Genomic DNA, 17,500 nt, shown 5'->3' on the forward strand with positions numbered 1-17,500 from the left:
AGATGAAGGTCAGTTTTAAAGTAACCAACAGGTTCATGTTGAACAAATCATAATTTAATTTTGATAACAAAGGGCTGATTTACATCAGTAACATCGACTCAATAACAAACAAGTCCTTCATCAGAAGACGACTGATGGCACCTGCAGCTTCTATCACCTGTAGCTTAAATCAAATATTTATTTATCGATCATCAGACGTCTGTTTGAAAGCTGCCAGCTGCAGGTTTCTTCACCACCTTCTTCCATATGGATCACTTTTCTGTTCTGATCTCAACAAGTCTGAGCAAAATACTGAGTAGGCACCAATCAGAGGCTGCATTTTTATGATGTCATCATGTAGAACTTCTTACAAAGTATTTTACAGTATTTTAAAACCACAAAAATACAAAACACCAAAGTATTTTGATTAATATGAAGCCGTTTTCATCAACTCTGTAAAATACCCACATCCCTGCTGATTATATACATCTGATTAATATAAATACATACATTCTTAACTTTCTCTCATTTTCATCCTCTATTTCTTCTTTCTCCTCAGTCTCTCTTTACTCTCCTCCATCTCTTATTACTCTCATACCTCATCCGTCTTCCCTATTTCCTCTTTCTCTCATATCTCTTCTCCATCTTTCTTTCTCCTCAGCTCTGATTTCTCTTTTTCTCCTTCATCTCCTATTAATTACTATTATTTATCTTTCTCTCTTAATCTTGCTTTTTCTGCAAAGACCTGGGCTTCCTCAACCCTGGTTGGGTTTAAAAACCAGAGGCCAAACCACAGGCTTCCTACAGCCAACTTTGGGGTTCCTTTGCATCCTGACTCTGCCCACCCTGGGACTGACTCTGCCCACCCTGGGACTGACTCTGCCCACCCTGGGACTGACTCTGCCCACCCTGGGACTGACTCTGCCCACCTTGGGCTCCAGTTGTCTTAACAGATTTTCCATTGCAGGTTTTTTAGAGGATCAACGTGTTAAATCAGATTTGATGTTGCGTTTGAGTTGTTATGAATTTCTCCATCACGTGATGCCTGTGCTCATGTTTGTAAACACATTGTGTCATTTCCTGTTGAGGAAACGTATCATTTCCTTTCACACACCTGTGCTTTCTTTCCTCACAGTGGTGTTTTTTTTTTTTGGTAATTATTATTTGTTCTTTTTTTTTTACACTTGTTTTTTTGTGTTGCCAAATTCCTCACCAGCATTTGTTCATGTTTTTCAGTTTGTGGTGTTTCTCAGCGTGTCTGCATCTGTTTCTTTGATTTATTTATTTCAAGAAAATCTTATGTTTGTCTGGTCAGCCCTCAAACACACACACAGAATCAGTCTGATTGTCTGTTCAAGAGTTTAGATCGGAGTGTGTTTTGTTCGTCCATATCATTTCTCATCTGCTCAGAAAATCAACCTCTGAGATCAGAATAAACCTCTGAGTTGTGTAATTCATGGAGATGTTCAGTCCTTCAGACTAACACAGTTTTACTTCTAGTCTCAACATTCCTTTTCAGCTTCATTTCTCTTCTATCTTATTTATCTCTCCTTTATCTCCCATTTATTTCTCATTTATCTTTTTTTTCCTCTCTCTAATCTCTCCATCTTTTCATCTCTCCTCTTTCTTTTCTCTTTATCTCTCATTTCTCATTTTTCCTTCATTTCTCCTTTACCTCATATTTACCTCTTCTTTATCTCTTTCATCTCCCCTCTATTTTTCTTTTATCTCCTATATTTTTCATTTCTCTGGTACATCTATTTTCTCTCCATTATTTCTCACTAATCTTATTTTTTTCTTTATCGTTCTTTTCTCTTCATCTCTCAAACTCTCCTTCATCTCTCCTTTTTCTTCATCCTTTTTTTCTCCTTTCTTTCATTTTTCCTCTTTTATCCTAGTTTCCTTTCTCTTCTTGATTTAGATTCTTTATCTCCTTCCTTCCTTCCTTCCTCTCTCTCTCTCTCTCTCTCACTGGTATCAGAAATACAGTTATACATGTAATAGTACAGAGTGGTAGAGTATACATTCGACTCTTCGTTTATTTTAACGCAGTGGTAAGAGGAAGTGGTGTATGACCCAGATAGGCTACACACACACACACACACACACACACACACACACACACACACACACACACACACACACACACACACAGAAACACGTGCAGTTCTCATTGCTGCAACAGAGAAGCTATTGAACTCTCAATAGTCTGATTGCATATGTGTCTGATCATATATTCATCTAATCATATACGCCTTATTATATACATCTGATTTTACTCTCATCCACCCCATGTCTCTCATTTCTTTCTCTCCATTTCTTCTCTATCTCCTCTTTCTTTCTTTCTTTCTTTCTTTCTTTCTTTCTTTCTTTCTTTCTTTCTTTCTTTCTTTCTTTCTTTCTTTCTTTCTTTCTTTCTTTCTTTCTTTCTTTCTTTCTTTCTTTCTTTCTTTCTTTCTTTCTTTCACATTTCTATCCTCTGTCTCATTTCTCACAATTTTCTCAGTCTTCTTTTTTGAACCTCCCTGCTCCTGCCCTTTTTTTCTCTTCATCTCTTTTTTGCTTTATCTTTCTCTCTCTCTATATTGTATTTTTTTCATTTAGCATTTTTCTCTGTTTTTTTTCTTTTAAGTTTTTATTTATTTTCTTTTTCAACACTGTGGGATGAATGAGGGATGAAAGCATCAGTTTTATCTGAAGGAAAGAAAAGAGATGAAGATTAATTTATAGGTTTTTTTTCTCCTCTTCTGCAGTAAGTTTGTGCAGTAACTGATGATCTGGTTGTAATGTTGATAAAAGTGCTGCTGAGAGACGCAACTCTTTATTATTTATTTACTTGGTTTGGCAGTAAACTCGTTCCTCTGAGGAATTATGGTGTGATGAGCGCCAACATTTTCACATCGACATCTGCCAGCACTAACACAATCACGCATGCAAATGTCTGTCACGCGTTACACTGATTAGCGTATCACTCGAGCTTGTCTTTTACCTCAGTTATACTACCTGACTGCTAACAGCTGTGTATTACCTACTACACTTGTTCTCTCTCTCTCTCTCTCTCTAGCTTTCTCTATCTGCCTTTCTCTTTGTCATGCTCTGTCTCTCTCTATCTGTCTGTCTCTCTTTCTCAGTATTTGATGGCAATTAAAATAATACATTGTAACAGTTTAGTACTAAAATAATACATTGTAACAGTTTAGTAAACAAGTACATCTACATTTATTTATAATTATAATTAATTAAATGCACACACAAGTAATGATCAGGTTTGGTGTGTGTGTTCCAGCAGTCCTACCCGGTTCCTGGCCTCAGTGATGAGGACTTCAACATTCCTCCCATCACCCCTCCCTCTCTCACCCACCTGGTGGACAACGAGTCCGGACCGTACCACCCGCTGTGCTCCCCTGCCCCTCACACGCTGCACCCATTCAGCATGCAGGGAATGGATCTGCCCAACATGACTGCCCCTGGACAGGACGCCAGCCTTCTCGGAAACTCCTCTCTCTCAGTGGTATGTTCCATTCCCCCTTTCTGTCCTATAAACACACACACACACACACACACACACACACACACACACACACACACACACACACACACACACACACACACACACACAGAACATAAAATTTATTAAGGCACTTTATTATTATTAACATTTGTGATCAACATTTGAACAGTTTACATTTTAAAAACAATTTTAAATAAAATGTCGGCTTGGTTGCATAATATATAAAATGATATTTTATTTAAATAATTTTTTTATAAAATAGAATAAATTAAATTAATGTAATACACTTTATTATATTGATTAAATTAATAAAATACATTAAATAAAAAAAAAATAGTTTGTTTATTTGTTAGATATAATTTTTGTAAAGTGAAACATCAACTTTTATTACAAAAAAATTCTTACATTATACTGTACCACATACATTTATACTGTATTAATGTAAATACTGTCTGGAATATCAGCAACAAGAGCAACAATTTCATTTTAAATATACTTTTTTTTAAATAACCATCCTTTTTCAGGCTCTAAACAAAATGAATTACATTTTATATCTTCTTCTTCTTCTTCTTTCGGCTGCTCCCATTAGGGGTCGCCACAGCGGATCATCCGTCTCCATACCACCCTGTCCTCTACATCTGCCTCTTTCACACCAACTACCTGCATGTCTTCCCTCACCACATCCATGAACCTCCTCCTTGGCCTTCCTCTTTTCCTCCTACCTGGTGGCTCCATCTTCAGCATTTTTCTACCAATATAATTCATGTCCCTTCTCTGCACATGTCCAAACCATCTCAATCTCGCCTCCCTCACCTTGTCACCAAAACATCCTACATGTGCTGTCCCTCTAATAAACTCATTTCTAATCTTGTCCATCCTCGTCACTCCCAACGAAAACCTTAACATTTTCAGCTCTGCTACCTCCAGCTCCACCTCCTGTCTTTTACTCAATGCCACTGTCTCTAATCCATACAACATCGCAGGTCTCACCACAGTCCTATAAACTTTCCCTTTCATTCTTGCAGATACTCTTCTATCACAAATCACTCCTGTCACTCTTCTCCACCCACTCCACCCTGCCTGCACTCTTTTCTTTACTTCTCTAACACACTCTCCATTACTTTGCACTGTTGACCCCAGGTACCTGAACTCCTCCACCTTCTCCACCTCTTCTCCCTGCAACCGCATCACTCCACTGCCCTCCCTCTCATTCACACACATGTACTCTGTCTTACTCCTACTGACTTTCATTCCCCTTCTCTCAAGCGCATATCTCCACCTCTCCAGGCTCTTCTCAACCTGCTCTCTACTCTCACCACAAATCACAATATCATCTGCAAACATCATAGTCCAGGGAGACTCCTGTCTGACCTCGTCCGTCAACCTGTCCATCACCACTGCAAACAGGAAAGGGCTCAGGGCCGATCCTTGATGCAGTCCAACCTTCACCCTGAACCAGTCTGTCGTACCTACTGCACACTTCACTGCCGTCACACTGTCCTCATACATGTCCTGCACCACCCTCACATACTTCTCTGACACACCTGACTTCCTCATACAATACCACAACTCCTCTCTCGGTACCCTGTCGTACGCTTTCTCTAAATCCACAAATACACAATGCAGCTTCTTCTGTCCTTCTCTATACTTCTCCATCAACATCCTCAAAGCAAATAAGGCATCTGTGGTGCTCTTCCTCGGCATGAAACCATACTGTTGCTCACAGATGGTCACCTCTTCTCTCAGCCTAGCTTCCACTACTCTTTCCCATAACTTCATGGTGTGACTGATCAACTTAATTCCCCTGTAGTTACTGCAGGTCTGCACATCTCCCTTATGCTTAAAGATCGGTACCAGCACACTCCTTCTCCATTCCTCAGGCATCCTCTCCCCTTCCAGAATTCTGTTAAACAATCTGGTTAAAAACTCCACTGCCATCTCTCCTAAACATCTCCACGCTTCTACCGGTATGTCATCTGGTCCAACCGACTTTCCATTCTTCATCCTCTTAATCGCTGCTCTCACTTCCTCCTTACTAATCCTATCTACATCCTGCTTCACCAACTCCACATCCTCCAATCTTCTCTCTCTCTGATTTTCCTCATTCATCAGCTGCTCAAAATACTCCCTCCATCTTCTCAACACACTCTCCTCACTAGTCAACACATTTCCCTCTCCATCCTTTATTGCTCTAACTTGCAGTACATCCTTCCCAGCTCGGTCCCTCTGCCTGGCCAATCGGTATAAATCCTTTTCTCCTTCCTTAGTGTCCAACCTCTTATACAGCTCCTCATATGCCTTTTCCTTGGCTTTCGCCACATCCCTTTTTACCTGCTGCCGCATCTCCTTGTACTCCTGCCTACTTTTCTCATCACTCTGTCGATCCCACTTCTGTTTTGCCAACCTCTTTCCCTTAATGCTCTCCTGCACTTCCTCATTCCACCACCACGTCTCCTTGTCTTGCTTTCTATTTCCAGATGTCACACCAAGTACTTTTCTAGCTGCCTTCCTCATCACTCCTGCAGTAGTTGCCCAATCATCCGGCACCTCTTCACCACCACCAAGCCCCTGTCTGACCTCTTCCCTGAACCTCACACCACACTCTTCATCCTTCAGTTTCCACCATCTTATTCTTCTTTCAATCCTTACTTTCCTCCTCTTCTTCTTCGCCTCCAAAACCATCCTACAGACCACCATCCGATGCTGTCTAGCTACACTGTCCCCCGCCAACACCTTACAGTCTACAATCTCCTTCAGGTTGCATCTCCTACACAGAAGATAATCCACCTGTGTGCACCTTCCTCCACTCTTATACGTCACCCTATGATCCTCCTTCTTCTTAAAATACGTGTTCACCACTGCCATTTCCATCCTTTTTGCAAAATCTACCACCATCTGCCCTTCCACATTCCTCTCCTTAAAACCATACCTACCATCACCTCCTCATCACCTCTGTTCCCTTCACCTACATGCCCATTAAAGTCTGCCCCAATCACCAATCGTTCTTTCCTAGGTACACCATCTACCACTTCATCTAATTCACTCCAGAATCTTTCCTTCTCCTCCATCTCACAGCCAACTTGTGGAGCATAGGCACTGATGACATTTATCATCATCCCTTCAACCTCCACCTTCACGATCATCACCCTATCAGAAACTCTCTTCACCTCCACTACACTCTTACTGTACTCTTCCTTCAGAATCACCCCTACACCATTTCTCTTTCCATCCACACCATGATAAAACAGTTTAAATCCACCTCCAATGGTTCTGGCCTTACTCCCTTTCCACTTGGTCTCCTGAACACACAGCATATCTACCTTTCTCCTCTCCATCATATCAGCTATCTCTCTCCCTTTACCCGTCATAGTACCAACATTTAAAGTACCAACCCGAACCTCTACTCTCCTACACTGCTCCTTTTCCTGCCGTCTCTGTAGACGTCTTCCTCCTCTCCTTCTCCTCCTTCGGCCAACAGTAGCCCAATTTCCACCGGTACCCTGTCGGCTAACGATACCTGTGGCGGTCGTTGTTAACCCGGGCCTCGACCGATCCGGTATGAAATTCTCATTTGTGATCCGCATATTTGATTTGGCACATGTTTTACGCTGGATGCCCTTCCTAACGCAACCCTCCCCATTTACCCGGGCTTGGGACCGGCACTAAGAGTGCACTGGCTTGTGCCCCCCTAATGGCTCGGTTGAATTACATTTTATATATTTCATTTTAATTACAAAGTTTTGGTTTGTTATTTTTAATTCACACGTTTTTATTTTGACTTTAGAAACACGATTTTCCCAAAAAAAAAAAAAAGAGATAAAAAAAAAAAAGATAAAAATAGTTAAAATTGGGGAAATGCCCTTCACGCTGTAAAATACGACTCTACACGCTGAGTCATAGCGCATTCAGACCTCTCATACAACTCACTGATTTTCCCTTCATCACTTTATCTCTCTCATTTACAGTCAATACTTACAATTTAATTCACACTCATTCATGTAAAATTCATGCAACCAAAGCACAAGATAAAAAATGAAATTCAAGATAAATGTACACAAATGCACAAGAATTTATATTGATTTATATACAAAATTTCATTTCTTTAAAATAAACAGCAGATAAACTAAGACAAACAAAGAACTCTAAATAAAGTTAAATTGACTGCTACTAATAATAACAAACCTACAAATATATTTCTGTAGAACATTTTATTGATTTAAAATGCAGCTTAAAAAGTCCAAATAAAACTAAAAACATATAAATTGTTTATTATTAATTGTTTGTTGTTTACTGTAAAGTCATCTATTAATAATTTACAGTGCAGTTTTAGAATAAAGTATCATATTTTATTTTATATAGAACATTTTAATTACATTAATTTATTTAAAGTTAATGAGCCAAGAACCAAATTATAATGAAAATATATAGAATTGATAAATATATAACATATATCATTATTTTAGACTTTAACTTTACACTGTGATAAAGATCACACGAATATAGTATTTGCATTTATTTAATCAAAATTAGAATACTTAATTTACCTGCAGTTGCTCACAGTGCAATTAAAGTAAATGAAGTCAAATAAAAAAAAAAATTTTCAACAAAACATACATATTAAGCTACATAGTGTGTGTGTGTGTGTGTGTGTGTGTGTGTGTGTGTGTGTGTGTGTGTGTGTAAATAAAGAAAAAACTAAAGCAAAAGCAAGCCCACTGATAAATGATCAATGATATTTATTTATATACCACATTTCAAACAATTTAAAATGAAAATTAAAAATTAAAAAATAAAATAGTAATAATAGTATAGTAAAATAGTAAAATTCTAAAAGATATCTGTCAAGTTGAAGAATAAAATAAATATAATTAGAATCTAAAAGATAAACTGTGATGAAGTAAATGATTTAAAGCTCAGTGTATCACGTGACTGATGAGCTACTTTTCATTATATTTTAAAGCTCTGGCATGAAGAATCTGATGTTGGATCTATGATGATCTCAGGTGTTGTGCTATTTTACGAGTTGCTCAGTAGCTCCTGGTTGCTCATGTTAGTTCTCACTCTCCAGTGTTTTGTATTGATTTAATAATTTATGATCACACTCTTGATGTCACCCAAATGAGGATGAGGTTCCCCTTTTGAGTCGGGTTCCTCTCAAGGTTTCTTCCTCATAACATCTAAGGGAGTTTTTTATTGCTGGTCGTCTCAGTCTTCATCATCAGGGATAAACACATCATTCCCTTTAATTCTGTAAAGCTGATTTGAAACAGTGTCCATTGTGAAAGTTCTATAAACATGAACTTGAACTTATATCATGTATAGAAAAAAAACTAAAGAGAGAATCTTGCTCATTTTGTCATCTTGTTGATAAATGTGTTATAAAGTGAGATGAGTGTGTTTATAAAAAGTGAACGTTCCTCACACATAGCAGGAGAAACTGCATTATTGCAGAATGCGATGGTATTAGTGCAGGAATTACCCTTTAAACACTAAAGACGAAATGTCGCGCATACGCCGTCCACTCATCACGTAATGAGTGAGTTCAGGAGAAACGAAACTTTCAGTACACTCTCTCACACACACACACACACACACACACACACACACACACGTCTCTTATATTTTATATCTTTGTGTGGTAGAGCTTGGTATCTGTCTATCAGCCTTTCTATCTAGAGGTCTGATTTCTTTCTTTCTTTCTCTCTGTCTGTCTATCTAACTATCAGCCTTTCTGTGGATAATCTGTCTGTTTGTCTGTCTATCTATTGATGTCTGTCTGTTTGTTTTTCTTTCTCTTTGTCTGTCTGTCTAGAGGTCTTTCTTTCTCTGTCCCTATTTGTCCTGTTTGCCCTGTTTCCAAAAACATAAAAGGACATCGAACTTAGAAATATATACATTTCACTGCTTAATAATAATGATGATGATAATAATGATGATCTTGATGATAATAGAGATAGTGTTGAGAATGAGACGGTGAGTATTTGAACAGTTGAGTGTATTCTGCATGTCTGAGTAAATCTGTAGTTAAAGTGATGATCCTCTCTGTAGTTTCACTGCTGGAGGATCCTGGAAGAACTTCATAGAGTACATCTACTGTACATCATCTCTGGACCTGCTGATTAAAACTAATCTCAAAATAATAAACTTCGTAATAATACATTTGATCTGATGCTTGCATGAACCAGGTGAAAAACTCCAACCAGACTGCGCTCTAAAGCACAGTGGAGACTGAGGCTGGGTTTCCTTAAGTCGTGTTAAGCTGATGAGGAAATTGCAGAAGAGTTTTTTTCTGTTGGATAATGACTCAAAAGCACCATCACCTATAAACCCTATTAGAGCACTGTGGGATGGTGTGGGGAAGACTGTAGCAGATTTTCTATGCTCTTGTGTGGTAGAACTAAATGTTTTGTTGGTTGAAACATTGAGGAAACTTCCACCTCAACTGGTACAGAGGTGAGGAGATCTTTAATGAAAACCTTTTTGAGATACTGTTCAGTTTCATCTGTGATCCTTATCTGAGTCCAACACACATCACAAAATATACAGAGAGATACATAGATGGATGGATAGAGATAAATAGATAGACAAATGGATGGATAGAAGGACAGCTCGACAAATAAATGGATGGATGGACAGCTCGACAAATAAATGGATGGATGGACAGCTAGACAAATAGATGGATGGATGGATGGATGGATGGATAGATGGATAGATAGATAAGCAGTCAGACAGCTAGAGAGAGAGAGAAAGAGACCTACTGACCGACCTATTGATGATATAAAAAAAAAAAAGCCAGATATATAAATTGATAGATGGATAAATAAATACTGTAGATAGATTAACAGACAAAACATGCAGGTAGAGATAACGGTAAACAGATGGATAGACAGATTCAGAGAGGTATTTAAAGGTTTATGGATCGATATAAATGACACTTTCATAGGCACTGAATTAAAATAAAATAAAGGACAAAGGAGTGCGAGTTCGCACCTTCAGCGTGGTTATGATTACAGAAATGTCATAATATCGTTAAGGTGTTAGGAAAACATGAGCTCCAGCCTCTTTCACTCTGACTCGCATTCGAGTCTCTGACCCTGAGGTTTACCACACACACACACACATACACACACACACTCACACACTCAGCTAAGTGAGTTTCATTTCTCCAGAAGTGATTTATGAGAGACGTTTCACACTGTGGTGAAGAACAAAATGCGGATAAACGTGAGATCAAGCATTTTTAATAGTTTTTTGAGAACTGGCATGTATCGGCTTCCTGTGGGATTCTCTGCCAAGTTTGATTGACACGTCATCTGTAAATATTTTAATCATGAGGATAATCTCATTACTGTTATAAAGCAGGGACTGGAGTAAGGAAACTCACACGGTTATTTCCCGCCTTGATTAAAATTCCAAACTTCAGATTTTTTTTTTACATCGTTTTTTATTCGGTACCTCTGAATATCCTTTTCTGTACTTTGCTGTACTTTTTTGCGTTGGAGTTTCTTGAAAATGAAGTGAGCTGATCAGAAATAAACTCCTTAACGCATTGCTGGAATTTTTTTTCTTGATAATTGTTGCTGTTACTGTAGCATTGACACCTCAGTGAAGTTTTATATCCGGTGTGCTTTCAGACATTTCAAATCAAATCAAATCAAATTTTATTCATCACATACACATACATACAGGGTACGACATGCAGTGAAATGCTTTATACGACGGTCCGGCATGAGGGAATAGGATGGGGGAAAAAGAAAGAAGGCAGATAAATAATATGAGGTATAAAAGAACTATATAAAATATAGAATATAAAGATATAAAAGATATACAAAGATCTATAAATGTAAATATACAAAAAAATGGCAGTAACCAGTGAACAGTAACAGTAAAACAATGTGTAACAGAGTGAGTGAACAGTAAGCAGTAAACAATGTAAACAGTAGACAATATTTGTGGTGGGTTGTCCATAACGTGTTCGTGTGCGGTATGGTGTGGTGTAAAGGTCCGTAAAGAGTTTAAAGTGTCATGGTGCAAAAGGTGAGATATGTATAGAGAAGAAGTGTGATGATGGAGAGAGTGGGCCAGTTTTTAGATCCTGGGTGTTTCCTGATTTAAACTCCGAATAGCCTACGGGAAGAAGCTCCTCCTCATTCTCTCTGTGTTCGCTTTCAGGGAGCGGAAGCGTTTCCCCGAGCGCAAAAGAGAAAAGAGTCCATTTTTGGGATGGCTGAGGTCCTTCATAATCTTCCTGGCTCTGGTCCGGCACCGCGTGCTGTAAATGTCCTGCAGGTTAGGAAGCTCGGTGTGGATGGTACGTTCAGCTGAACGCACCACCCTCTGGAGGGCTCGTCTGTCCTGCATGGTGCTGTTCCCGAACCAGGAAGTGATGCTACCCGTTTTATAAATAAAATGATATTTTAATAAATTTAATTTCAATAAAATTTTTATTTTAATTAGAAATTTACAGAAGACTGTCAAAAGTATTGGGAAACCTGGATTTTTTTATTTATTTTTATGCCCATTTGTGGTTCCTCCCCAAACTGTTAGCACAAATTTAGAGGCACACAATATTACAGGACGTCTTTGGAAGAATTTTCCCCTCACTTGAACTAGGAGACCCAAAACCTGTTCCAGCATGACACAAAAGCCAGCTTTATGAAAATATGCATTACATGGGTTGGAGTGGAAGATCTCCTGCTATAGAGAACTGACCTTAACCCTATTAAACACTTTTGGAAGAAATAAAAATGCTGACTGAACCCCAGGCCTCCTTATCTTCTTACCTACACCAGTACCTGACTTTACTTAACACCCTTGTGTCTAAATGAATCTACAAGATATCTCCACAAGCACATGCCAAAATCCATTAAGTAGGATAACGGTTTCTCAGGTGCAACACCACAACACTCCTCATCACAACTCAACGCTGTATTAAACCCCTGATCATTACATATCAGTGTCCTCTTCTCATTTCTGCCACAGAAACGTAACTCGCAGCTGTAGCTCTGTAGAATTCTGTCTATCAGGCTGCTGCAAATAACACTGTTGTGTTTACAAAGACAAAAACATTATTTTAAACAATAGTGTGATTTTAAACACTTAACACACTGGAGTGTGAGTATCTTTAATCCGTTGTGTGTGTGTGTGTGTGCGCACACGCATGAACACATCAGCAGCACACACTCAGTAAGACTGAGAGTGAGATTATGAGTAAATTCTCTCCCAATATTCTGCTCAATATCACACTGTTACTGCAATTTAGAAATTTCCCCACTGTGGGACACATAATGGTATATCTTAATTTCAAAGGAGTTTGATAATGAAGCTGTCTCTGTCTTTTCTCTCGGTTTGCCTGTCTGTCTGTTTCTCTGACTGGCTCTGTCTATATCTATCTCTGTTTCTCGGTTTCTCTTAAATTCAATTAATTTAAATTCATGTTTATTTGTATTGCACTTTTCAAATCAATCAAATCAAATTAAATTATATTTGTCACATACATACAGAGTACAACATGCAGTAAAATGCTTTATATGACTGTTTGGCATAAGGAAATAGGATGGGGGGAAAAATAAAACCATGAAAAAGTAGGCAGATAAATAAAGAGTATAAACTATGTAAAATATAAAGTATATAAAGATATAAGAATATATGAGGAAAAAGTGTATATACAAGGAATGCTTATGGATACAAGGAATGCTTATGGATACAAGGAATGCTTATGGATACAAGGAATGCTTATGGATACAAGGAATGCTTATGTACAGTAAACAGTAATCACATAAGGTTTATGAGCATCTGATGAGCGGTCTGTATGCTGGAATTAACATAACAGAGCTGTGGTCTGAGTATCCGAGATGGGGGCGGGGCTCCGCACAATACGCGCCGGGGATGTTTGTGTAAACAAGATCCAGCGTGTTCGCTCCTCTCGTTGCAAAGTCCACATGCTGATGGAGTTTAGGAAGCACAGTCCTAAGATTCACATGGTTGAAATCTCCGGCGATAATAAACAATCCGTCGGGGGTAGCATTCTGCAGGTCGCTAATAGCGCAGTAGAGTTCACACAGTGCCTTCTTAGCATTAGCGCTGGGAGGAATGTGACAGGACCAAGGCAGGTCCTGTGTGATGTGAACACCTAGGTACCGGAAACTGTCCACTCTCTCCACTGGGTTCCCCGTTGATGTTTAGCGGTTGGTATGACCGCTCCTGCTTCTTGCTAAAGTCCACTATCAACTCCTTAGTCTTGCTGACGTTCAGGAGAAGGTTGTTCTCCTGGCATTATCTCTCCAGGTTTTTAACCTCCTGTAAGTAGGCCGTCTTGTCGTTGTTGGAGATCAGGCCCACCACAACAGTGTGAATGAATGGTGGAGTCGTATGTGTACAGTGAGTACAGCAGGGGTCTCAGAACACAAACCTTGGGAGCTCCAGTGCTGAGGGTGTGGGTGGATGAGGTGTGTTTTCCCATCCGTACGGCTTGTTGTCTGTCTGTCAGGAAGTTAGAGATCCATTGACACAGCGGCAGGCTGAGTCCCAGGACCTCCAACTTAGAGGTGAGTGTGGAGGGAATTATTGTGTTAAATGCTGAACTGTAGTCCACAAACAGCATCTTTGTATAATTCCCTTTTCTGTAGTCAAGTCAAGTTTATTTCTGTAGCGCTTTTCACAACAGACATTGTCTCAAAGCAGCTTTACAGAAATCGACAGTCAAGGTGAATGGTGTGCATTTATCCCTGATGAGCAGCCTTGGAGACTGTGGCAAGGAAAAACTCCCTTAAGTGTTATGAGGAAGTAACCTTAAGTCCAGGTGGCTCACCGTAGTGTGGAGGAGATGAGCAATGGCGTCCTCAGTAGAACAGTTCTGGCGGTACGTGAACTGTAAAGGATCCAGTGTGTCTGGTAGTGAGGCAGTGATGAAGTCTCTGACCAGTCTCTTAAAGCACTTCATCACTACTGAGGTCAAGGCTACGGGGCGATAGTCGTTGAGGCAGGCGGGCTGGGGTTTCTTTGGGACAGGAACAATGGTGGATGTGGACAATGTTCATTTAACAATGAACATTGTCTTAAAGCAGCTTTACACAGATAATGTGGTGATAAAGAATGAATAAGTTCTTTATAATTGTAAGTTCGTCCCTGATGCTCAAGTCGGTGGCGACTGTGGTGAAGGAAAAACTCCCCAAGATGTTATAAGGAAACCTTGAGAGGAACCAGACTCAAGAGAGAACCTCGTCCTCATCTGTTTGAATTTATTAGTGCTAAACGATGCTGAGGTGCAGTGATGGTGATCAGATGCAAACTGTAGTCCTGAGTCAGAGTAGCAGACTGTTGACATTAAGTAGAGTCCAAATCCTCAGAGTTTTACTGACTCAACTCGACTAAATAAATACGTTTTCATCCTCGACTTGAACACTGAGACTGTGTCTGAGTCCCGAACACTGGTTGGAAGGTTGTTCCATAACTGTGGGGTTTATAAGAGAAACATCTGCCCCCTGCTGTAGTCTTCATTATTTGAGGTACCAACAAATATCCTGCACCTTTTGATCTAAGTAGGCGTGGAGGATCATCCTGGTACAGAAGTTCACTCAGATACTGCGGCGTGAGAGCGTGCTTTATACGTCAGTAGTAGTATTTTATAATCAGTGTGAGATGTAATTGAGAGCAGTGTAGATGATTAAAACAGGGCTGATGTGCTCATATTTTCTAGATCTAGTGAGGACTCTTGCTGCTGCATTCTGAACTAACTGAAGCTTATTTCTGCACTTACTCCAACACCCAGACAGTAAAGCGTTACAGTAGCCTAATCTAGATGTTACAAAAGCATCTACTAGTTTTTATGCATCCTGTAACATCATATTTCAAATTTTAGCAATATTTCTAAGGTGAAAGAAGGAGATCCTGGTGATATTATTCTCGTGAGCCTCAAAGGAAAGACTCGGGTTAATAATCACACCAAGGTCTTTGACTGCTGTACATGCTGAAACAGAAACACCATCCAGAGATGCTACGGAATCGGAACGATTACTTCTAGCTGCATGTGGTCCTAGTAAAAGTACTTCTGTCTTATCTGAGTTGAGCAGAAGAAAGTTATCAAGCATCCACTGTCTAATGTCCTTTACACACTCCTCAACATTGTTAAGCTGATCTCTCTCACCTGGCTTTGCTGAAATATACAGCTGTATATTTATATATATAAGCAAGCGAATACCATGTTTATGTATGATTTCACCCAGAGGCAGCAGATATAAAGAGAAAAGCAGTGGGCCTAAGACATATCCTTGTGGAACACCAAAATTTACCTTACAGTGTGGAGAACTCACCATTTACATCAACAAACTGATAGCGATCAGTCAAATAAGACCTGAGCCAGGAGAGAGCTGTTCCCTTAATTCCAACAATGTTCTCCAGTCCAGCAAGCAGAAGATGATGATCAATGGTGTGAAAAGCTGCACTGAGGTCGAGCAAAACAAGTAAAGAGACAAAACCCTGATCAGAGGCCAATAACAGTCATTTACCACCTTAACTAGTGCCGTCTCTGTGCTATGATGAGGCCGAAATCCTGACTGATACATTTCAAAAATTTTGAATCTGTTTGTCTGTTTTGGAGACAAAAGTAGTTAAATAGGTAGACAAACATTTTTCAAGTTTTACATCGTCATGTGACCCACTGATTTAGTTTTTCAAACTTTTTACAGTTGTCCATATTTTATTTATTTCTGTTTTGTTTTTGTTGTATTTTTTTATCTGCCTTTTGTTTTTTTTTGTTAGTTTTTTTAAACCTGGGTGGTGTTTCTTAGGTAAAAAAATGTTTTTATGTACCTTTTTTTATTTCTGATTTACTCAAGTCTGTGTGTGTGTGTGTGTGTGTGTGTGTGTGTGTGCCTGTCTGTCTGTTAATTTTCTTTAATAATAATCATTTTCATTATTACTTTAAAAGCCCGGGTTTGAAGAGAGAAATTCACCCGAGTGGGTCTTTTTTTCCAGAACCCTGAGAGATTTTTCTGATACACAAAAGCCATTTGTTCTTTTCACCTTAATGTTCTCGACGCTCTGAGAACATCCATCCATTTAGAGGGACTATGAATTACGGTTGCCAGGCAACGGGACAGAGAGATTGTAGTTGCGGTGGAGATTGGAAGAGCGAGCTGATGGAATTAATTTTTTGTTCAGTATTGGTCTGTTGGAGCTGCACAGTGAGACTCATGTCTCTGCTTTCCTTCACTTGATTTACGCTTCTTTAAAGGGCCTTTTGGCTGTGATTTTATTTTTTCCCAGTACATACATGGACAAGTAGATATTAATTCCAGACAAATGTAATATAAATTTAATTCTTCATCCAGATAAAAGGGCGTGTCTAAATTAGACATGGGTGTGCCATAAATTTTAACAAGTGGGTGTGTCTTATTTAGACAGATGGACATGTCTTTGATCAGAACGAGTGCAAAAATGTGTAAACCTGTTTGTTTTTATGCTAACTGTAGCTGTCTGAGAGTGCGCTCTCTCTCTCTCTCTCTCTCTCTCTCTCTCTCTCTCTCTCTCTCTCTCTCTCTCTCTCTCTCTCTCTCTCTCTCTCTCTCTCTCTCTCTCTCTCTCTCTCTCTCTGTGTGTGTGTGTGTGTGTTTGACACAGTGAGGAAACAGAAAGACCTTTCTGTGTGTGTGTGGTTTCTGAGCTGTAACCACAGTCAGGCTGCAGTTTACCTAAAAACACAAGCATGGATATGAAAACTGCAGTTGTTGCCCCATGTATATTTGTGAGCTTTTGGACGATAGAATGAAGATTAAAATGCCCCGTGTTGTAGCCCTGCAATGGTCACGGGTGTAGAACAGGGCTGAGGGTTTGGGACGCTCTGGAAACTCACTCCAGTTACACAGCGTATCAGCGAGCAGAGCTTTTATTACTCACCGCAAAAACAATGGGCGCCAGCACTTATGCTATTTATACTGCTTTAATGGAAACAGAAGGATGTGAGAGCGGCTCTGAAGTGACACACACATTACTCTCTCTCTCTCTCTCTCT

At 39.4% G+C, this 17,500-nt stretch overlaps 1 protein-coding gene across 4 annotated transcripts in view; it reads left to right on the forward strand.

Moving 5' to 3' along the window:
• The window catches only part of tox (thymocyte selection-associated high mobility group box), a 52,219-nt gene that overhangs the window by 19,657 nt on the left and 15,062 nt on the right, over nt 1-17,500 (forward strand). For 3 of the 4 annotated variants that reach the window (XM_083547999.1, XM_083547997.1, XM_083548000.1), the window contains one exon: nt 3,266-3,490. In XM_083547999.1, coding sequence (XP_083404125.1) covers nt 3,266-3,490 — 225 coding nt within the window. The remainder of the gene's footprint in view (nt 1-3,265; nt 3,491-17,500) is intronic. The other variant, XM_083547998.1, reaches the window with a different exon arrangement.

The sequence above is a fragment of the Silurus aristotelis genome (genome assembly GCF_946808225.1).
Source record: "Silurus aristotelis genome assembly, chromosome: 8".
Lineage (NCBI taxonomy): Eukaryota > Metazoa > Chordata > Actinopteri > Siluriformes > Siluridae > Silurus > Silurus aristotelis.